The sequence below is a fragment of the Hydra vulgaris genome, chromosome 12 (assembly GCF_038396675.1).
Source record: "Hydra vulgaris chromosome 12, alternate assembly HydraT2T_AEP".
NCBI lineage: Eukaryota > Metazoa > Cnidaria > Hydrozoa > Anthoathecata > Hydridae > Hydra > Hydra vulgaris.
In genome coordinates, this window is record NC_088931.1 from 39,152,245 (window position 1) to 39,176,841 (window position 24,597).

Sequence of the window (24,597 nt, forward strand, 5' to 3'; positions counted from 1 at the left end):
AACATTAGAAGCTTTTCAAACTGAAGTCATTGTTAATACTACGTTTTGAATTTTCAACAATAAAAAAAGCAAGTTACTTAAGTGTGACGGAATTTTCACGACGGTTTGAAAAATTGCTGAAGGATGCAAATTTACGGATAGAGAAGACTGGATGTGCAATCTATTCATTACGGGTTTAACGACGGTTTTACAATTAAACAGTTACGACTGGAACCTTAAGAACTTACGTTTAAAAAGACTGTGGAGGTTGCAGTTACTCTCGAAAAAAAAACTCAGAAAGTACAACACTTAGATGGTTCAAATAATGTAATAATTGCGGCAACATCGTTACTTCTCCGGACAACTGGTGTATCCAGCACAAACAAACTTACATGTTTCAATGGTGGAAATCTTGGAAATTATGTACGGGATTGCAAGTCAAATAGCAAGAATTGTTTACGCGATCATCAAACTAAAGACTGCTTCAAAATATTGCAAAGTTTAAAAGGAAAAGGGAGAATTTAGAAATTATGCATTCAGCATTCTCCCGGAAACGATGTAGCAATCATTAAAATCAAAATAAAAGGAATGCTCCGAACAGCATTAATTGATTCCAGATAATCCATCACAGCAATTCATGCTGAACTCACGCATGACCTTGTTTTAAAAAGTAAAAAGTATATCATAATTTTGGGAGGAAATGTGCAAGTAATAATTAAAATGGTAATGGAATACACCGGATGTTTAATTCTTTAATTGTAAAAGAAAAACCATTCAGATTTGATTTAACTTTTAGAATGAATGCGATTGAATGTTAGTGTTGAATGTTGAATGATGTGTCTCACACAGCAAAATGTGGTGCCGTTACTACGACATAAAAAAAACAAAAACGAAATAAACAAAATTAAATGTGGTTTCATTAATACGACAAGAAGTAAAGAGTCCCATATAACTAACATTGGGATCACCTAAAGTATTGATACCGCTTATATGTGTTGTGCAAGAAATCAAAGACAAAAGGTAAGTCCAGTGGGAGACTTCCGAGCACTTCAGGAATTTGAAAAATCACACAGCAAATGCGGACGTTTAAATTTGTAAAGAAAGCTGAAAGAGTTGCTTCACCGTGTGGTAAAAGAGAAATTGGTTGATGGAAAATAGCTGGTTTGAGTGAATGGAAAAGCTAAGCTTTACTGCAATAGATCATTCTTAAAAAATCTGCTAATTGGAGGAGTACCTGTTGGGACGTTTTTTTACTGAAGATTGTAAAGAAAAACTGAAAGAGTTGCTTCACTTATATACGTACACAAATTTTTATATATATATAATCAATGTTTATTTAGGAAGGAGAGGAATAAGTTGATTTTGAAAACATAGTATGACTGGAGAGCTTTTAAGTCAATATTTAGAAGTAGAACAAGTTCACAAATTTTGAGAATCTTAGAAGTAAGATAAAGTACATTAGAATTGAATATATAATTTTGAAAATACATTTTTTTTAATGCCTTGTATTAAAGATGAGATACTCGTGTAACAGCTTGCAGTTATGATTGTCCTATATTTGACTAGCATATCGTATATAAGAAGCTAAAAATGATATGGAATACGTTTAAGAGTGTTACCAGATTGACAAAATGGCGAACTTTATTTCGTGGCTAAGTCTTTAAGAACGAAAGGTTGGAGTCAATTTTTTTACAAGATATTTGATCGAGTTTACAGGATTGATTTTATGCCCACTTAATCTAGAATTTAAGTTTTAACTGATGTATTGGGTTTGAATGTTATTAGTTTAATTTTGATATAGTTGCGAGAAAGCTTATTTGAACAAAGCCACTGAACTAGATTAGCGAGATCATGGTTAATGCGTTTGTTAACTTTTTTTTGTTTGTTGATAATGAAGATTCGCTGATAATGAGTATCATTAGTCAGAGGTTGCAAACTTAATGAGTTATCAAGGTCATTGATGTAAAGAAGAAAAAGTTGAGGTCCAAATGCTAATCCTTCAGAGACACTATTGGAACATTTTATTTAGATATATTTTGAATCAATAATGGTAACAAACTACGATCTGTTGTGAAGATGGAAGCAAATCATTTACGAAGAACTCCTCTGATTCCATAATACTCTAACTTTTGGTATAGGATAGAGTGATCTACTGTATCGAAAGCTTTTTATAGCTCAACAAAGACATGACATGCCAAGTTTACTGTCATCAAGATCTGTTCTAATTGACTTAGTGATTTCATTAAGTGAGTGATTTTCGAGTGAATAGCACAAAACCAATACTGGTGTTTGTAAAGGCATTTAAATTTATTCAAAAATGCTGAGAGACTCTTATGCATAGCTTTTTCAAAATATTTGCTTAAGTTAGAAAGAAGGGAGATGGGTTGGTAGTTGGAGATCCATTGTAGGGGAGAGCGGGGTTGGTTGTCACGCGGGCTGGTTGTCACAACCCTTATACTAAAAATACTATAAAAAATGCGAAACTTTTGAATCACTTTTTTAATGAACATTGGCAAACTTTATCTGCCCACTTGATTTCAAGTTGATCAGAACATTACAAAAAAGTTATTGCAAAAGTTTCATTTTAAGCCTTGGTAAGTAAAATTTTTGATATTTTGTGTTTTTTTTCTACCGAATTTAGTAAATAATAGATGTTTTTAATATTGATTAATCTAGTTAGTTCTCCAATTTAAATCTAAATCAACTAGCAAACGGCTATTAAAGCACGTGCATCTAAGTAAAATCAAGCTCCAAATATTATTTGTCATGAAGGGGTTGCTTGTCACATTTTGTTTGGGGATGGTTGTGACATTGTGACAAACAGTTCCATAACCTTTTTAATTCAAAATGAAATATTTTACATAATAAATATGTTTGTTTTTTTCTACAGAAATGCCGCGGCAGTTTTGTAGAAAATCAAATAAAGACAACATTCCTAAAGGTATTATGCTTCAAGCTATTGAAGATGTCAAAATAAATGCCAAATCTATTAGAGGGGTAGCAAAAGACTATGGCATAAATTATCGAACACAAGCGAGATATTACAAGAAACTAACACTGACTGACGTACTAGATAAGTCTCAAAATATTAGTGTTGGATATATAAAAAATCGACAGATATTGCTAGACATTATTGAAAAAGAACTGGTCACATATATTTTACAAGCTTCTGAAATGTATTTTGGGTTGTCTCCTAAGAAAGTAAAAAAGCTGGCTTTTCAACTGGTAGAAAAAAATTGTATTTCTGCTCCTGAATCTTGGATTAAAATTAAAAGAAGCATGAAAAGATTGGTTTACTGCATTTATGAAGCGTCATCCACAGATCTCCATTAGGCAGAAGAAATGTGGAACTATTCTTTGAAAATTGTCAACAATGCTTTAAAAGTTATTCATTTTCTTCTAATAACATATGGAATATAGATGAAGCAGCAGTTACCACAGTACAGAAACTTAATAAAGATATTGTAAGATGGGGTTAAAGCAGGTCGGGGCCATTACTCCTGCAGAAAGAGGGTCACTAGTTACACTTGCTTGCACAGTAAATGCTACTGGCAATAGTTTTCCTCCATTTTTCCTTGGATTCATTTCAAAGATCATTTTATTAGAGATGCTCCACCAGGAAGTACAGGAGTTTCAAATGCAAGTGGCTGGATGAACGAAGCCAACTTTATGAAATATCTAAAACACTTTTTAATGAACACAAGGTGTAGTATATAGAAGGCCTGTCTTCGACTGCTTGACAACCTCAAGACACACTTAAGCATTGAAGGTTTAGGCTTTGCTAAAGACAATGGAGTGGTGATGCTGACATTTCCACCACACTGCACACACAAACTACAATCATTGGACAAATCATTATATGACCCACTTAAAACACAAACTAACATTACAGTTGAATCGTGGTTGTTTAAGCATCCTGGAAAAACATTGACCATATATGACATTCCAACAATTGTGAAGTTTGCGCTTCCAATGGCTGCTATTCCACAAAATATTTTAAGTGGTCTTGCTTCAATAGGGATATTTCCTTTGAATTTAGACATTTTTTTCTGATAATGAGTTTTCTCCCAGTTGTTTAACTAATCGTATGAATATTTTGAAAATATCCTCTTTTGTTGAAAACTCTGAAACAACCTTTCAACCTGTTGATATGCCCAATGTAGGTCCATCTACTAATTTTGATCCTCAACCAGGCTTATCTAAAGGGCAAGTTAAAGGTTTTGGGAAACTTGACGAACCCATAGTAGATATTTTAGAAAAGGCAAATGCTCTTTAACAGAATTTAGGCCTGCAACCTGGTGTAGACGCTCATACCAGAAGGCCTAAATATGTCACCCCAGAATGAATAAGGCCACTTTCAAAAGCAGGGCCAAGAGCGACCAACTCCCCTGTAAAAGCATTACTAGAAAGCGAGAAAACTAAGATTAAAAAGAAATCAATTGATAAAGGTGGCCGTATAGGCAAATCAAAAATGAATCCTAAAAAAGGTAAAGGCAAAGCTGCAAAAAATACTGAAACTTCGTTAGAAGATGAGGATAGTTTTTATTTGTACCGTTGTGAGTTCTTTGCTAATAGCAGACCAAAAGAACCATGGGTACAGTGTCTAGAATGCAAGAAGTTGGCACATGAATAATGCACACCAGGCATGCTAAACTTTATATGTTTTAATTGTGACTCAGATGAAGGGTTTAGTTAACTAAAAATAAAACAAGTTATTCTTTAAATCTTGTCTTATACTATATTGTATTAAAAAGCTTTATTTATTATTCCAGGAGTAATGTTCAAATGTGGATGATTTTATAATACAATAATACAATTAATTATACTTTAATAATAATTCAACTGATATAATCGTGTGACTACCAACCTCGTCCTGTGTGACAACTAACCCTCGTAGAAGGGTTAGTTGTCACACATGACATTGAGGGGTTGGTGATCTTTTTAAAATAAATGTTTATCATAGTATGTGCACTTTTGTGAAATAAAATGATATAACAAGTATGTAGAAATGAAAAAACATCTTTGTTTAAAACTGCGCTCCCTTTGGATAAAAATAGAATAAATGTCATTCCAAAAAGTAAAAAATTGCGACAACCAACCCCGCTCTCCCCTTTTTTTAAGTATTGGTTTGACTTTCGCAACTTTTAAAACATCTGGGAATAAACCATTTTGAAATGAGTTATTCATAATATTGAGAGGCTTAGAAATACTATCTGGAATAAGATTAAGAAGGAATGTAGAAAGGCCATTAGGACTAAAGTTTTTACCAGTTCTAAGAGTGGTTTTAATGAGATTGTAGATTTCAGTCTTAGTGACAGGATCAATAAAAAATGAATTAGCATTTGGAAATTTAAGATGTTGAAGGTATGATTTTGTTTTGCTGTTTGTTTTGGATAGTAACAAATATACTGTTGAATATATTTGATACATCAGCCTGATCTGCAATGATACTTTTTTTCAGTTTAAGTTTGAAAGTCAAGTTTGATACTATTAAAGGAAGGATTAAAACTAATGATTTCTTTTATCCTTTTCCAACTATTCTTAATACTGTTTATGTTTTTACTAAAAACAGTTATGTAAGAAGATTTTTTACTAAGTTTTAATAGATTGCTGATTCTATTTCTGTAAACTTTAAATTTAAAGTCTAAAATCCCAAAGAATAACGATTCTTTCTCAGTGTTAAATAATTTATTTGTGCAATTTTCAACGTGACTCATTTCAGTAGGTTTTGCTTTACAAAGAGAATACGATTATAAAGATGAAATTTTAGTGATTTGCGCTAAAATCTTTCCAACAATGGCTGTTAAAAATAATAGCTTTTGAACTTTTCCATTTGTTAGTTATATGATAATATCAGAAAATTCATTTATTTGTCTTTCAACAAAACATTTGTTTTGAAAATAAGTTTTCTGTTTTCTTTAGCATTAATTTATGCTTTAGAATCATTAGTGTGCAGAATTTAAAAAAATTTGGATTTAGTTTTTTCGAAAATACTTCCCATATGTTTAGGTGTAAAACGTAACAGAAAAAAGCGAATCATCAGAACAGAACTTTCAGATAACTCGTCGAACTTTTGATGTAATTAGGAAAAACCACTGGACCTATCTAATCCCAAATATACAACAAAAATCAACTTAATTGAGTGCTTTTCTTTTTTAGTAACTTTACATATGATTAGAGACTATTGTGACTCTACAATGGTTTAAACAATATGAATTAGAAGATATTGAAATGGCACACTTGCCTTCGTTTTAAAAATGTACTTATTATTTGGTATACATATTTTTTTTAGGTTTCAGAATATCACTGTAAAACAGGGTTATCCAACGCGTGGTCCGGGGACCATAAAATGGCCCTCATTGTTTTTAGCCATGGCCAGTGTTTTTACTATCTAACATTTAAAATCAAATGAATATTATGTTTTTAAAACTATTTTTTTCCGTAGCTAATTATAAATATAATTTTTAATACCAGATTTTTTTTTAAATTTATTGCAATACGGTTAAAACTACCGCCTCATTTTTAATAAAACTGGTTAAAACGGTATTGACTACTTGGTTAGAGCAACCCTAACTATATATATATTTTTAAAATATGGCTTCTGCTAGTGCTAATAAAAAACAGAGTTGAAACTAAAAGTGAATTAGGAGGTTGTATATTTAATCCATCTTGCATAAATGAGTATTTTGTAATTGAGCAAAATAATTTAATTATTTGTTTCATGTGTTTTGAAAAAATTGTCGAGTGCAAAATGTATAATGTTAATAGATACTATACTACAAAACATGCAGCAACTTGTAAAACATGTAAGCAATGCCAAGTTTCTCATCAAATACATTTTTTTTGACTATATTGAAATTGAATTAGTTGTTTTTAATTAGAAGTTTGAATGAAAGAATTTTTTTTTAATTTGTGGCCTTCGTGTTGTCATCAAAATAAAATAATGGCCCTGACAGCAAAAAGGTTGGACAACCCTTGCCGAATTTGATTTCATTTTACAACATAAATTTTGCCGTCTGAAAATTAACTAAAAGTTTATTTAGAGTGAAGGCGAGTTTCCACTCATCTGTTTTTTTACGGGAACGGGGTGGGAAAGAAAAGAATAATCACATTAGCATGCGTAGTTTTACTTTGGGCAAGTTAAAACTTATAATGTTCATGCCCGCGTGATTACTTTTCCCGTTCCCGTGAAAAAACGGATGACTGGAAACTCGCCTTAACATTATTTTAATGACAGCAATGTTTTTCTGCAAACACTGTTGCTTTTTAAAGATTTTGGCGCCAATTCAATGCAATCGAAACATCGCGTTGCACAACTAATTACTGCACAACAAATCAAACGAATAGATCATCCAGGTCATATTTAAAAAATTCGGAAAATTATTTGGGTAAAATATCCGGAAATATATTTTCTCTTATATTCCTCTTAATTTTGCTTTTAGCTGAGTTGTTTTAAACTTTTTTTTTTTTAACTTTTCTTAATTTTTGTATAAGTAATGATTGAAAAGGCTTAAAAAACAAATATATTTCAAAAACATATACCAAAACTTGTATGTATAGAAAACATTTTTGATATCCGGGAAAATGAAAATTTAAGAAAAATATCCGGAATTCCGGAAATATCCGTAAAAAGATAATCCCTACAAACGTATGTTGCAACATTGCTGTACAACATTTCTACAACTATTGGAAACCAAGCTTAAATGTTTCCAATAGTTGTAGAAGTGTTGGAAACATTTAAGCTTGGTTTAAATGCTTACCATATAAATTTCTTTTTCACGATCTTTTTTTTGTCATTATTTTGTCTGTTATAGTAAAAATGATAGATATAACATGGAATTTATAAAACACTTTCTACCTAGACTAAATTACACAACTTTAGACAATATAGGAAGACCTATTCGCTTGCTATTTCCCCTCACATTTATTCTTTAGTCATGAAATGTGCGGAAATCTGTGAAACAAACGATTGCTTTAGTAATTTTCTTTTTTAAAATGAAATTATTCTTTAGGATCTTTCATAATAAAGACTTAGCAAAACTATGTAATTACGCCACTACTACTACTACTATTACTACTACTACTACTGCTGTTGCTACTACTGCTACTACTATTACTATTACTGCTGCTGCTACTACTATTACTGCTGCTACTACTACTATTACTGCTGCTTCTGCTACTACTATTCCTACTGCTACAACTAGTAGTAACAGGAACCACAACATTAGTAAAAGTAGTAGTAGAAGTAGTTAAAGTTTTAGTAGCGGTGGTGGTCGCAATAGTAAACTGGATAAATTAGAATAAGTATGTTCATCGAATTTATAGTTCTCAAGTTGAATATTATTTCTAAATAATTGAATAACAAAAAATATTTCCAAGATAACTTTTATGTTACGTGCTATAAAAACTTTTTACATACAAATGGTCGGTATTTTTACATATAAAGAGTGGGTGTTTTTTGCATACAAAGGGTTTGTATTTTTCTCATGCTAAGGATCGGTATTTTTTTCATACAAAGGATCGGTAATTTTTTTGTTGAATTAAATTGCATAAATTAAACTACTAAATCTATCATTTAAAAATATATAATTAAGTAGTAAAAAATTGTATCTTAAGTGTTTTGCCAGCTTTGTTCAACAATGGCTTGAACTTTCTTTTCGTACTCTCGCTTATTTTCTTGATACAATTGAGCAGCTAAGCTATTGGCTGGACTATTTGGGTTTGGCTCGTCGAGCAAAGACTATAACACAGAATAATAATACGTATATAATAAATACTAATACATAAATTTTAAAATGTAATTATTAATTACCGTATCTTAAAGTTAATAAAACAAGTAAAAAAAATAAATAAAAAAAATAACCTCCGTGGGGATTAACACCCTGCTCATTTTAAAGGTTTTCAGTTTATTTATTTAGTTAGTTTACATTATTTTAAATCATTCTTTTTAGTAGGCTTACATGAGATAGAAACCGTTCTCTCTAAAAATGAAAATAAAAAGTTTAAATAAAAAGCGGATTCTTCATGACTCTTCATGATATTTGAGACCCAAAATATATTAGCGAATAATAGTTAAAACTATTCTCTTGAAAAAATTCTATTTGGAATGAAGAAAAATGTTCTGCCTCAACTGACACTCACTAAACATGCATAATACTCAAATAAAAAATTAGACTAATGAAATTCTGCAAATAGTATTTTAAATATAATAATTATTTACAAAAAGGATATTGTATTTTTCAATACAAATATATCCTTGACAACTTTCTTAAAATCTCATTAAATTGTATTAAATAACGACAACTCTTTTCTCAAAAATATGTAGACTTGTGATCTCGTCTCCTACTTGTATTTATTTAGATTGGTGATCTCGTCTTCTACCTGAATTTATTTAGATTGGTGATCTCGCCTCCTACCTGTACTAATTGAATTGAAAACATTTTAAATGTTTACATCTACCTCTACTATACTGTACTCTATACAGCAAATAGGACAACAGCAGTTGGCATTTTCTTGCTTTTTTTTTTGATAACTTTTAAATTTTATGACAACCATTTAACCAGGAAGTTTCTACAACTTTACTGATAGTTTTACCTTTCTATTTAAAATATAGGTTTGTTTCGCAACTCCACAAAGTTCAGATGGATGAGAAATTATGTTCTAAATGAATCCAGGGTCAACAAAGTCTTTGATCAGTTGAATCAATAAAATATAACTTTCTAAAGATAGACATTTTTTTGTCTTAATTGACATAAGAGAAACAAACCCATCTTCTATTTTTTTAATAAAGTCTTGCTTTTTGCAGGCTCATTTTGAAACAAAACATTTTTGTTTCAATTATTTCCTATAAGTGGATTTTTTTAATATTTTAAATCAATATTCTAACAAACCGTCTAATTTAAACAAATTATGACACAATTAAGGTAGTTTATTGAGACTAATTTGTCTGAATTTTGATGTAATTTGAACCAATCTTTAGCAATTAGTCTCTGAATTAAAAAACAACAACTTTGGTTTATCCCAGACACCATGTATTTAGAACAAAAATAGCCTCAAAAGTAGCCCCCAGTACTCCCCTGGTTAAAGGAAACTATCTTTGAAAAAAAAATTCTTTATCTTATATAAGATCATAATTTATAATTAGATTTGAAATTTCATTAAAATATATTTTGGGCTCAAAAGATACAGCCATATCAGGTTTAGAACTTTTTCATTTTTTAACGTTTTACGTTTTAAGAAAAAGGTCCGAAAAAAGAAAAAAAAAGTTTTTTTAATTTGTTTTCAACGTTTTTCATCTCATGTCAACCTACTGTAAATAATGGCTTAAACAAACCAGATGTAAAATTAAGTTCAAATTGAAATATCTGAAAAAAGCAGAATAAAGCATTACATAGTGGTGAAAAAAATTCAGACTTTACAGTTAACACTAAGTAGTAGATTAATAATATAACTTTTGGCTCACAATCAAGAGGTTCAAGGTTCAAATCCATCCTATGCCTCTGGAAGTACTTCACCTTTTTTTTCACGCCTACCTGATTTACAGCAAGGTTGGTGTTTAAAAGTTGAGAGTTGAAAGAATAAAAAATAAAATTTTTGACTATAGTGGGCTCTCTCCCTCTGCAGTGGGCTCTCTCCCTCTGTAGTGGGCTCTTTCCCTCTGTAATGGACTTTTTCCCTCTGTAGTGGGGCTTCTCCCTCTGTAATGAGCGCTCCCCTTTGTAGTGAGCTCTCTACCTCTGAAGCCTTGGAGAGGTAAATTAAAAAAAAAATCAATAGTATAAAACAAATAAATTAAATAAAAATTATTTATTTTTAAACAAATGAAGTAATAAATTTTATATTTTCAAAATTTTCCGTATATTTAATTACAAATTTACATAAGAATTGATAAACAACGCCTTACTTGAATTGAAGTTAATATTGATGATACGTCATATGTTGGACTCCACCTATTTTGTAATATATCCAAACATATACCGCCATCAGCATAAACTTAAAAAAAGAAGAAAATTTAAGAAATCAATAATAACAGAATTTTAAACACTTAATATGAAAAAAGCCTTTTAAAGATCAAAAGTGAGGAGAAAGAAGTCGTTAAGCTAAATCACTCTATGGTATTTTATTTTGTTCAAATATCAATGAGTCATAATTCAACAACCCCAGGTTAACAAGGAGGCAGACGACAGTAAGGTAAAATATATCCTGTTTTAATATATACTTACATCGTTCGAAATATTTATTCATCGGTTGCCGATCAAAATTGATCGGCTGAAATAAAAAAAATGCAAAACCAGACGATCAAATCATTTTTTAGACGATCCATTTTTATTAAATTACACTAAAATTTAAAATGCTTTTTTTTTTTTTAAACCTTACATAATCAAATTGCTATTGCCATTTTAACTTTAATTATTAAGAATTTAAATAAATCGTTTGTTTGGCCGTTTTTTTAAATTTTATTTGCTTATTTAAAAAATAAACGTTTGTTAAGCCGTATTTCTTTTTAAATGTTTTATAGAGTATAAATAAAACACTGCCGTTTTTATTTGAATTACTTTCTTTAAAATTTAAATTAACATTAGTTTTGCCGTATTTATTTCAATTATTTTATTAAGAATTAAAATAAATTTTTTTTTTTAAAGTATTTTATTTAAAGATGTTCGTTTAAAATAAAATATAAATTAAATTTTGCTTTTGCCGTATTTATTTTAATTATTTTATTTAGAAATAAAATAAAATTTAATTTCAATTTAGTTTGTTTTACTGATTTTATTTTATTTAGAATTAAAATAAAACTTGCTATTTTTTTTTTTAAATTATTTTATTTAGAATTTAAATAAGTTGTTTGCTTTTAAATTAAAATTAATTAAATTTAAAATATAATTCATTTTAATATAATTTTGATGTTAAAATTAATATTTTTAACTTTCTGTATTTTAAATGTTTTTTTATTAATTATTATTATAGTTTAACGAGCAATTACTGCCGATCAAATTTGATAGGCCAAATATAATTTTAGGAGATCAAAATGTCAATTTTTCTAAAAGAAGCCGATCATTGATCGTTGATCGGCCGCTATTTCGAGCGCTGTACTTAATCCTCTACAGATTTATATTTGAAGCATCTCTTTGCAAAATTTCTCAACCAAAATGATTGAGAATCAAGTAATATTTGTTTAATCACAAGCATGTGCTATATAGTTATTTAATGCTAACAGATAATACAGCTGACAATATTTATGCCAACTAATGCTATTATTAACTTTAATGTCAGCCAATGGGGCGCACATTGCTTCCCCATCCCCATCTATAAAAAAAACATTCTTAATATTAAAAAATTATAACTAAAATTCTGTATTCAATACATCTAATCAATTATTTAATCAATTATTTAAACTAATCACTAATCAATTATTTAAACTAATCAATTATTTAGGCGCTAATCAATTATTTAAAAACAACAGAGAAAAAAAAAATTCTCGATTTTTCCTGAATCCACATATTTGGTATTTTATTCAAAAGTCCATCTTCCTAAATGCCATAAAACGGCACGCATGAATTTTCTTTGTACAACATTTGTTTGGTTACAAAAAATCATAACCGTAACATGAATCGTTGTAACATTGTGAGAAATGAATTTAGTAATAACATGTTGTTTTATTAAATTCATTTCTCAGCTTTCTCTCACAAGTCAAACGAGTTCTTAAATTATTATTAAGTCATCTACTGTTGTTACTGGAAACTAAACGTTGATTAGCATAACTTTCTTTTTCATGATCTTATTATTAATCTTGTATCTGTTATAATAAAGATGATATACTAAAAGTATAATAGAAGAATTAGGAGAAGTTGGGAAGAATTAAAATACACAACAACAGCATACTAAAAATGTTGGGAAGAACTAAAATACATAACAATATATTAAAAACATTAGGAAAAACTATTTGTTAGCTTTGTTTTTCTTAGATTGTATTCAGTGTAAGTTATGATATCCTTGAAAGGATTGCTTTGATAATGTTTTTCCTAGCATTATGTGCATGCATTGTTTTCTGTTATGCTAAATTTGATGATAGAAACTATTTTTTGTTTTACAAATAAAAGCTTGCTCACAAACAATATTCTTCTATTTAAAATTTTTTTTTAGTTAAATCTTTAAAATATCAAAGGTTTTCATTATAATTGTTTAAATTTCTAATATTAATGGAAAAGGATTTTTTTGGTTTTGATTGCTTTTGGTTTTTAATTACTATAGTTTAATTACATATTATACTACTATATATAATATAACTTTTTTTTTTTTTTTTTAAACATCTTCGCTTCCAACAAGGCTGCCACTAATTAAAGTTGGAAGTTACTGAAAGAGAAAATATGAAGATTGTAGAGCAAGATAACGATTGACGGACGACTTAAAAGATTGCAAATTATATGAATTAGGAAAGCAAGATGAAGGAAGCGTTAGTGTTAAAGTTGATATTTCTTCATGTTGAATTAACATGATTTTTCAAATCATAATTTTCTTGAGTTTTTCACCCAGAAATTTGAATTGAAAGAGAAAAAAGTAACTATGAACTACTTCAAAATGAAATAAAACTTCCTCTATAAAAATATATCAGTTTTTCAATTTATAAATTAAAAATGCAAATAAATGTAAGCTACATAAAGAAGATTTCCAGTAGAAAGAAGAATGGGATATAGGTGGTATGAAAATAGCCAGAGCAAGTTTGTTTCGAGTTGAAAAAAGAATGGGATATATGTGGTAGGAAAAAAAAAATTGATCATTTTGGTGAGTAAATATTGATGCCCTACTAGGTTTACCTTGGCTACTTCATAAAGTATCCATTAAAGTTACCTTTGGTCCAATTAGGTTTAACTTTGCTACCTATTAGAGTATCCATTAAGATTATCTTTAACAACAGCATTTTGACAATAACAGAACTGAAAATGTTATACCCCAATGTATGAAACCAAATGTTCCAACCCTATGTACGTAATTAAATGTTCCAATCCGATATATGTAACAAAATGTTCTAACCTAGTGATGCACATTGTTTAATCTGTATCACTGTTTATTGCTTGGAGCAAAATTTGCTTGTCCCCTTAAAGTAAAAAGTCACTTTTTGTCAAATTTAATGATCTTATGAAATGAATTTATAAGCACTTACAATAAACATTTAAGATTAAACTTCACAAGTGATTATAACAAAAATAATCTATAGGAAGTACAAACAAGATAAAAGCAAGGTACAGACATTTCAAACATTTCAAAGATTTATATACTTTACTTAGCAAAAAAAAACTATTTACATTTAAATGTTTCCATCTTTTTTCAAAAGCCAATAGAACCATCTGGGAGGTTGGGAAGTTATTTTTTCATGAACTTCTTTGACTTACTTTTCTCTTGATAGCAAATCAAAATGTATGCTCAATAAGAGATGTTTTTTTTAATAATAATTTTGAAATTATTTTTTAAAAATGAAGCATGTTATGCTTATTTTATGCATAATTAAAAGCTGAAATAAATCTAAGCAAAAATATCATTACTTCTAGGTACCATTAAGGATAACAAAGCCATTTCTACGTATCATTAAGGATAATATAGCCACTTTTGAGTACCCCTAAGGATAACATAACCACTTCTGGATAACCATAAAGATAGCATAGCCATATGTTGCTGATATTAGCCCCATAAATAATAAATAGCCCCAAATAAGGTTAAAATTAATAAAAATAAATAACCTCATAAAAACACAGTTTGATGTTTTGGGTAGGTTTAATGCCAAAAACATTTTCGTTTGCAAACTTTGCTTATACGTACTTCATTAAAAGTCTTAATACATTTAGATACTTAATGCTCTTTTTGTGATCTTTTATTATTATCTTTTATTGTCACCTTTCATTGTGATCTTTCATTATTTTAATGTTACCTTTCATTGTTTAGAGACTTAGTTCAACCAGCAAACTTTTTATGTATCAAAATACAGATTTTACAACTAAAAAAATTTATTAACATTAACATTATCTAATCATATATTCATTGTAAACCTTAGGTAGGAGAATCTTGTAAACATTGGACGTTTCTAGTGGTAACATTACGTAAACAAATACTCAGCCCAGGCCCAGCAAAACAAGTTATTGCCAAGAAGGGCATCTAGTTGTAATTAATTTATTTACCTCTTTAAATTATGCCTTGTATATTGCGGCTTGACAGTTAAACAACTTCACCTACTTCATTTATTTTTCTAAATGTTACACTAGTATATGCAATGATCAAAAAATCAAATTACTTTTTATTAGTTTCACTTATGCAATACTTTTCTTTTATTTGTGCTATAAGACTTTGGAATTCTTCAATAATGTGGCAACAATTCCTTTAAAGGCACATTTTATTTTTGAAATACTTCTGTGTGACCACAGAAATAAAACCAGATTTTTTTGGGAGATAAGATTTCTTTTTTTAGGAACTTAATTATCCTGTTCTTCTGCATAGTATTGCAACTTTTCTTCTGCAATGCTCTATACTACCACTGACAGCAACACATAATAAAACTTTTTTTTATTGACAAAAAGCTTTAGTGACAAATAAATTCGTCGGAACTCAATATAAATTTCTAGTTTTAAATTGTTCTAGAAAGTTCTAGACTTATTAAGTAAAAGTAGTAAAGCAGCTAAGTTAGATATATAATGATTTCATATATTCATTTAAGGTGATTTTTTTTTATATATATATAAAAAAAAATTCATTTAGGAAATTTAAAAAACACTTAAACTAGTAAGATATGTTTATGTACAAACTGTGAAAGGCATTAAAAAAAGCTAACATTTTATTCAGACCAAAATGTAGTCAGAAACTAAAGAAAAAAAAACTTAAAAAATAAAGATAATAGGCTAACTCACCATTTGGATGAAACATTTTTGATATAAACTTGACTATTGGTGGCTTGTTAGGGTATTCTTCTGTGAATTCCATTGTCAACCGAAAGGTACCTTAATACCACAAAACATAAAACTGTATGTACATAATATTATGTATGTACATATAAATATATAAATATAAACTAATATATCAGACCTTTGTGTAAGAGGGATGTGGTCGCATGCCTTATATGATTATGCATGTAATACTTTGTTTTGACAACTTGGCCACAGCTCTTTGCAAATTTTAACAATTAGCGCTTTTAAAAGATGCGCTAAAAAAAAACAAAGCATAAAAGTTGTTCTGACATTTCTTTTTTAAAAATAACAATACCATTAAGTATTTAATAATAAGTTAATAAAAACATCATATTATTGGTGTTGTTAAACGCAAAATAAAAACTATAATAAACATAATAATTCTATATATTCTATTAGTTTATATTATATTTCAGAAAAACTTTTTAAAACTTTTAAAAGTGCTTTTAATATAAAAACAAACATTACTTTAAGTAAAATAAGAAAATTTATAAAAAACCAAGCATGCAAAAATTTTTTTTAAATGAATACCTTGGCTCTAAACTTTTAATGTAATTGCTAATTACTTTAAAAGAAACAATGCGAAAACCAGGGCCGATAACACCATGGGGGCCGGGGGTACATGTCCTACACACACACACGCACACTTTTTTTTTTTTTAGAAAATTCTATATATGGAGGACTTTTTTTAGAAAATGTTGTCGGCCATGAAAACATTATGATTGCTTTCTTTAATAAAAAAAAAGCAGTCATAATATTTAAGTATGGTTCCTTTTAAAGTAATTGCAAAAGCTTTTATTTAAAGTGAAATTTTGCATGCTTTAGTCAACATATGCAAAAACCATGCTAAAACATAATTACTTTCTTCAATAGCAAACTAAGTTATTTTACTTAAAAGTACACTATTGAAAAAATTAATCATGTTTTGGCATTATCTGAAAATAAAGGTTTTTTATTTTAAATATGTGCTTTTCAAAATAAATAAAAAACTATTAATTGCAAAATTATTTGGAAAAAAAATTGCTGAAGTAATTGCTTTTGTTTTAAAAAATCTTAACGTGATGTTCATTTTTCTGTCTTTTTTCAACAAACGTGCACATGTTTATCGATTTGTCGCACCCGGTTTCCTAATAAGTTTTTTCTAAAACTTAAAATTTGCACCACAAAATTTTATTAAATTTCATGACACTTTTAAACAAAGATCGACAAAGCTGTAATAAATTTTTTTTTAAACTTTCGCTTTCAATAAAGTTTACATTAAATAATAAATGTTTAAATTTTTTTTGGTAGTTCTTCTATTTATTTTGTTACTCTTTAAAAAATTTTTTCTTTCTGTTTAATTTTTATAAAATTTTTTTTTAGATTTTATTCTTATTTCAGGTTATTATTTTGATTTAATTTTGCTTTGTTTTTTCAGTGCTTTTTTTAAAAGCGCTAAATATCAAAATTTCGAAGAGCCATGGCCCAGTTGTCAAAACAAAGTATTATATTTTTTTTTTTTTTTTTTTTTTTTTTTTTTGTTAATTCACCTCCCCAAGGCCTAGAAGGCCACTACAGACGAGGAGGCTACTTAATTGTGGTTATCACCCTCTCTCAACTCTATAACTCCGAAACACAAACCTTGACGAACAAGGCCGCTGCGCGGAGAAACAAGTTGAGCGCGGTACTACCAGGGACGTGGTGGGGATCGAACTCGGAACCTCTCGCTTATGAAGCGAGCGCTCTACCACTACCGCATAATCTACAATACCGCATGTGTGGTCATATAAGGCGTCCGACTGCACATCTTTTATGCAAAGGCCTGTATATTACAGTTAATTACCAATAACTTGAAACTGCAAGGGACCAAGGAAAATGGTTCAACTTAACGAATGTTTGATTAAAGCAAATTTCCGTTGAAACTTGCTTTATATATATATATATATATATATATATATATATATATATATATATATATATATATATATATATATATACATACATACAAAATAGATAATGTATTATTATGGTATAATAATAATAATAATAATACAAATACTCTTGTGCATTTAAGAGTGCTCAATATTATTAAATAATAGAGCAATAATTATTTATTTATTTAAAATGAATAAAAACAACTTTTGATGGTAATTATATATATATGTAATTATATATATATATATATATATATATATATATATATATATATATATATATATATATATATATATATATATATATATATATATATATATATATATATATATATATATATATACATATATATAAAAAGCAAATTTAGCTTGACTTTCAACCCAAGTCCACCTGAAACATACAATAGGTCAATAATTATTATAACCATGCATTGAGTTATATACAAACTTTGATGAGTATTTAGGATTCTGAAGTACTATCAAAAGCAACCATAACTATATAAAATTTCTTTTAAACTAGTGGACAAATAAATACTAAAACAAAATATTTGTTTGTTTAATTACAAAAAATGTTCAGCTATGTTTTTACTTTAAGAAACAAACAAGAGTTAACTCTACAGATTAAATTTTAAAAACCCTGAGTTATAACAACATATTGGCTAATTATAGTAAGGTAGATTGGTTTACTTTTCAAAATCTTGGTTGGTTCTTTTCAATAACTTAATTATAATAACAGCATTGCATCTGTTCTTTGCTCTCGAAGTGTCCAGATTTTACTGCATCAAGACAACCCCTTGATCTGCATGCTTTTATGATTACCCCACTGCAGCTTTGAAGACTTCTCTGCTGATCCATGATTTTGAAACCTGTTTACTTCTTGGCATACCAGATGACTGCCTAATTCTTGGCATGCCAGATGGATTCCTGCTTTAAAGATTCAAAGATCTTAAAACAGGAATCCATCTGGCATCCAAAAAATAGTAAACAGGATTCTGCCTCTCTTTAAACAAAACCAGGGAGTGTCTTTTTATATTGCTACCAATTCCACCTGAACTGGTTTCAAAAGTATTTCTTCTCTTTCTTGCTCTGATGCCTTTTTAACAAGCTAGCACTTCATGTTAAAGTCCAACACTGAATCGAAAAGGCTGAAGAGAATCAGATCTGACCCAGGAGCTCTAAAAGTCTTCTGATTTGCTGGTTTTCTTCCCAAAAAGACGAATATTAGCATGAGCAGCTCCCAAAAATTATTGTGTCTGAAAGTCTTAAAGTCGGTGTTTACAGAAAGCAATCAATTCATCTACAACATTTGAAAGTTCAGCAGTAACGACATTATCTGAGAAAATGTCTTCATAACTTTCTTAGTTAAAAGATACTACTGTAACTGCTCAAGAATGACGCAAGCACCAGACAAAAGGCAAGTATTGGAACTTGTAATACTAAAGCACATCTGACGTACAAGGCTTTCCAGCTCCCATTTATGGATTACATTATAAACAGCTTGAACTTCAGGTTGACCAATATCTAAAAAAATAAAGTACCAATGGCTTTATTAAATCATGACAGAAAAATTTTCCATGCATACTCAATGATTTTAAAATGTAAAAATAGTTTTAGCTAATAGGAGTAATATATCATATACTACTTAGTGCGTCATTGATTTTTATGTAAATTAATGTGCATTAGTACCTACTGGAATATTTGGAATATTCAAAAGCTTTGTCTCTCCTGATGTTGTGATAAGAAAGGATAACCTGTCCACTGGGGGAATGACTAAAAAGCACATTTTATTTTCTCGGAAATGGCATACCAACAAAAGATGAACTTTTTTTACTTGTATTAACAGAAAATATTAATAGTTTTTTTCAAATAAAAAAACTCCCCCGCCAGCACAGATTGAAATTTAGTCCCAGTAGTCTGAAAATACAAAAAAATTTAAATTTTTGCATTTATGGTTGGGGCAGGGTCACTTATAAATATTTCAAAAATACTTTGAGTGTTATTTTTGTACCTTGACCTATATAATTTTAGATTTTGTTTTGTTTTTTTAGTAAAGATGATTGTAATGGTCAGTCCTACCCATTTAAAGTTATGATGTATATTTTTGGAAAGTTGGGGGATGGGGAGGAATCAGAAAAGAATTTTGTGAAATTAAAAGTTTTTTTTTGAGTGTGTTTATAAAAATAATGTCAACAAGCAATTATTGCAAAAAAATATCTGTAAATATTGTGAAGTTTTTCATGTTGGAAAAAGAATTGAAATTATGTATAACACCTAATATATAACCCAACACAATTGCTTATTAAAAAAACCTGTATTACAGAGGTATTACAGAGGTACTACAGATACAGAGAGTATTACAGATGATAAGTGATGATTTTCTAAACATTTCTACATTTAATATAGCTTCATGTCTATATTTTTACGGCTTAATGTATTGAAATAGGCGGTTGTCTAATTGTAAAAAAATTTACCATGTGTCCTTTATCAGGTGAAGAAAATACTGACTAATATATCAGATGTCTTCTATATTATAGTAAAATACTTTACAATTCAGTCCAAATTTAAGTTAACTTTACAATATACTTAGTAATATATTTTCATAATAAAAATATCAATAATATTGAATATATAAATGTTTTAAGTTACAATATCTTTAATGAGTTCTTTTACTTTTGATTTGCCATTTAGAGACAAGATTGTTGAAAGGAATTGAAAGAATTTAAGCAAACATAAAACTTTTTAGGCAAAAAATGTGTTTTTTAAAAGAGGAGGATGCATCTGATGAAAATTTAAAAAAATGTTAAGATATCATCTTGAAAGATAAAACAAAAGTTTTAAAAAGTAGACAAGAAGATGTAGATTTTCTCAATGATCAGAAAAGATTGCATGTTCAAAAAATGTTGTGTAACATAAATTTTGCCAAAAAGTGAAATAAGAAAAAAATTTAAAGGTTATAAGATACCATTAGGAAACAAACAAAGGTTGGTTAGTGAAAAATTTGAGGAGACAATAAAATGTTTAGATACAATAATGGAGATAATAAGATAGACGGCATTTTAGAAAATTTAAAGTCTGATGTTGTTCCTATTTTTATTTAAAAAAGTATTGAGAAAAATTTAGCTCTAACTGAATTACAATTTGGAATAGGTTTGGCAGGAATCACCACTGGTGGGGGAGTATTTTTTTAATTTGGAAAAAAGTATTATTATTTTATGTTAATACAAGTAAAAGTTCATCTTAAGCTGCTATGTCCTTTCCAAAAAAATGAAATGTGCTTTTTAGTAATACCCCAACTGTCCACCTTTACTGTACTGGTCACATCAAATTATGAGAAACTTAGTCTAAATCTCAATTTCTTAATTTCTCCTACTTTTGTTGCTGTTGTTGTTGTTGTTGTAGTAGCTCCTTTTCTACTCCTACTGTACAGCCTGATCTTCCCTTCTTTTGTTGTAATTCCAAGAAATATTTGTCTTTTTGATCCACAATGAGGTCAGAGTTCATCATTGCTTCAGAGTATGCAAAATCAAACGATTCCTCAATTGTGGATTTAAATGTAGTTTCATTTGCTTGTTGAGTCTGTGTCTGGTGATACTTGTTTTTCTTGAGATTTTTCCACTTGCAGAAGAATTACTCTAGCTTTTACAGGGTTCCCACTATTAAAACTGGGGCTAAAATTAAGGATTTTAAGGAGATTTAAGGAGATATTTTTCTAATATTTAAGAAGATTTGGTCACAAACGACGGAAAAAGTAAGGAGAATTAAGGAGAAAACAATTATATTAAAAACAGAATCTTTCTTTTTTCGCTGTCAACATATGAGTATACCATCGTCGTCAACATATAAGTTCATTTTTTATACAACAAGTTTCTTTTTTTTAACATATAGCTTCTCTAGTAACTCTTGTTTTTCGCAAGCGGCTCTTTTTAATGCATTAAATTATGATATATCAGCTTTAATGTCATCTAAATAGAAAAGGAATCATTAAATAATGACATTACATTTAGTGAGCAAAGAGTGAAGACAAAGGGCTTTTCTCAATAATATGAGTACACTTTGAGACAAGAAAATCACATATTTCTATTTTGAACTTGTCAATTTGAACATCAGTAATATTTTTCTAACTCTTGAGTTGCTGTAAATAATACTTCAATGAAAAACTAGCATCAATCTTGTTGGTTGAAAGCTGGTTTGCGCAATTAAACAAACCTATTTTTAACTAAGACGTTGTAGTTTTATCATTTAAAAGAAATATCTAATCGAATGAATTTCGCATAAAAGTTGCGTAGTAGTTCTTCAAGTGTCACCACCAGAAAAGGAGTAATTGGTTTATCGGTTTGAAAAGAAACTAGAAAAAAAAATAGCAAGATGAAAATAACATTTTGAGACTTTTTCTCAAAATTTTAAAAATAATATGAAAAGAATATCTCAGAATATTTCTATACTTTTGTAATAAAACAAAAAATATTACATAAAAAGCAATAAAATTGTACCTGGATCAAATATTACCTACCAAGGAATGTATTGCCACTAATTTTTTCAAAAAACATCAACTTTAAAGGAACTAAAACTTTTTTTCAAGCACTTAATGTTCAAAATTGGTGTTTTGCCCTGATTTACCAAGTCCAGGTTGCTTACGCTTTGGTAAAGACTTCCAGGAGTCAACAACTAAGACTACTTTTGACCAAACCTATATTGTTTTCTTGGCAAAACTTTGATTTTCAGCCCGTCAAGTGCCATAAAATATGTAAGGAAAATCTGAACTTGTTGCCTCAGCTATTCTTTCATAATCACTTCCTCTTGATGGAATTAAATGAAATATTTGGTACATTGAAGATATTAACTTCTTTGAGTTCTAATCTGTAGCTTTAGCACCAGTTTGTAAGGATCCATTGATAGTATGTACCCCACAGGCAATATCAATGAGTGTACTTAATTCATTGTTATGACATTCTTTGTTGAGCATTTCCAAAAACAGACTATTTACATTGGGGCCATCCATAGAAACCTGAAGCATTTTCTCAGCATTTAAACCAGTCATGCAGGATTTAAACATATTTAGAATAAAATTTCTTTGAACAAAACAACATAACCCTCTTTAGGCAATCGCTATATGTGCTTTGCTCCTCTTGCATGTACATCAAGAGCCTTTATACCCATGCCTGCTAATGAGAATGACTTAAAACAAACTTTGCATCTTGCAAGGCTGGGATTTTTATCTTTCTGAAATCAAGAAATGTAACTATCATTATTTAACCAAATATTCCAGAAACTACTTTTATATTTAGGCATCTAACGGTTATTAGTGAAAAACATATAACAATATTTTTAATATGAAGTTTGTTTAATATCTTGCTAATGGATTTTTCTCTAAAGTATATATATTTAGCTGTAATTAAGTGTATATATATATATATATATATATATATATATATATATATATATATATATATATATATATATATATATATATATATATATATATATATATATATATATATATATATATATATATATACATATATATATATATATATATATATATATATATATATATATATATATATATATATATATATATATATATATATAAAGCTTTGATTAAAAAAGAGGGTCAATAAAAACTCATCCCTTATAGTATTGTGTTCACTTGTAAAGAAAACAAAACAAAATTATTTAAAGAAAGTGAAAGTTAAATACAAAAAGCCAAAAAAAAACATTAAAAAACTTACTCTAATACTCGGAGGGTTGATATATGATATACATTAGGGTGGCCCTTGTTTTGAAACTTTCAAATTGTTTAGCTCCCAACCCCATTTCTTGTTCTAATCATGAAAATAATGATCAATACAAAGTTTTAGCTTAATCGGACAACTGTAAGTCGACTTTCATCGTCCATGAAGTTTCGAAATTTTTGCCCTGAGAGTCATTTTTGAGGTGAAAAGTTTAAAAACTGTTTTCAAAACTGTTTGTGCTGCTCGTGTAAAGTGACTTTTAGACTGTCTTCTATTTAGACAGTAAAATGGCATCAAGATCGTCTGGGAGTTTGTCACAGAAGTTAAGAAAAGATTTTCATGTCTGTCTTGTTGGCTACATTTCAAATCAAATCATTGGAACCAAATTGCCTTCGAACCGGCAAGTTTTACTCGTTTTCTTCTACAATGTAAAAGTTGTAAAGCTTACAACAAAGGAAAGTGCAATACTGATGATTCAAGAAGTTTCCATTTTTTGGCAGAAAGCACGAATTCCTACTAAAAGAACTGACCACTGTGTTGAGAAGTTACTGAAACTGTATGATGAATGGAAAAGCTTACAAAAGAATTTGACGAGAGGTGCAGGCAAAAACAGAGAAAAAAGAGATATCTTTGTAGACAATATGGATGATCTGTTTGACAGCTCATTCAGAAGCTTTGGAACAGATTAAAAATAAAGAGGATAAGAATTTTTTAATCCTTCATCCTCATGTATTTGGTACTCATGGTACGCTTTCTACATCAAAAACTGACTATTCAGCATCAAGCAGGGAAGACATTAATAGTGGTGACGACAGTGAAAATTCACCTGCCATGGTTTAGCAAATATCAACAGCAGGAGCAGCAGCAAAAGTTCCAACAACACGAGGTACATTGCCATTTTTCACTCCCTGTCTTGCAGATGGCTGCTGCAGAAGCTTTCGGATGTGATACTGAAAACCTGGTGATAAATTGCACTTTTTATCAACACCTTAGAAATAAATTTAGAGAAGCAAGACACTCAGG

At 29.0% G+C, this 24,597-nt stretch overlaps 1 protein-coding gene across 1 annotated transcript in view; it reads right to left on the reverse strand.

Annotated features, from left to right (window-relative positions):
- Window positions 1–8,350: 8,350 nt before the first annotated feature.
- LOC100212855 (ubiquitin-conjugating enzyme E2 A) overlaps window positions 8,351–24,597 on the reverse strand; it is a 31,264-nt gene continuing 15,017 nt past the window's right edge. The window contains exons 4-6 of the mRNA XM_065813174.1: window positions 15,873–15,962; window positions 10,883–10,971; window positions 8,351–8,719 (exon numbers count right to left, since the gene is read on the reverse strand). Of these exons, the coding sequence (XP_065669246.1) occupies window positions 8,591–8,719; window positions 10,883–10,971; window positions 15,873–15,962 (308 nt within the window). The 3' untranslated portion in view covers window positions 8,351–8,590. The remainder of the gene's footprint in view (window positions 8,720–10,882; window positions 10,972–15,872; window positions 15,963–24,597) is intronic.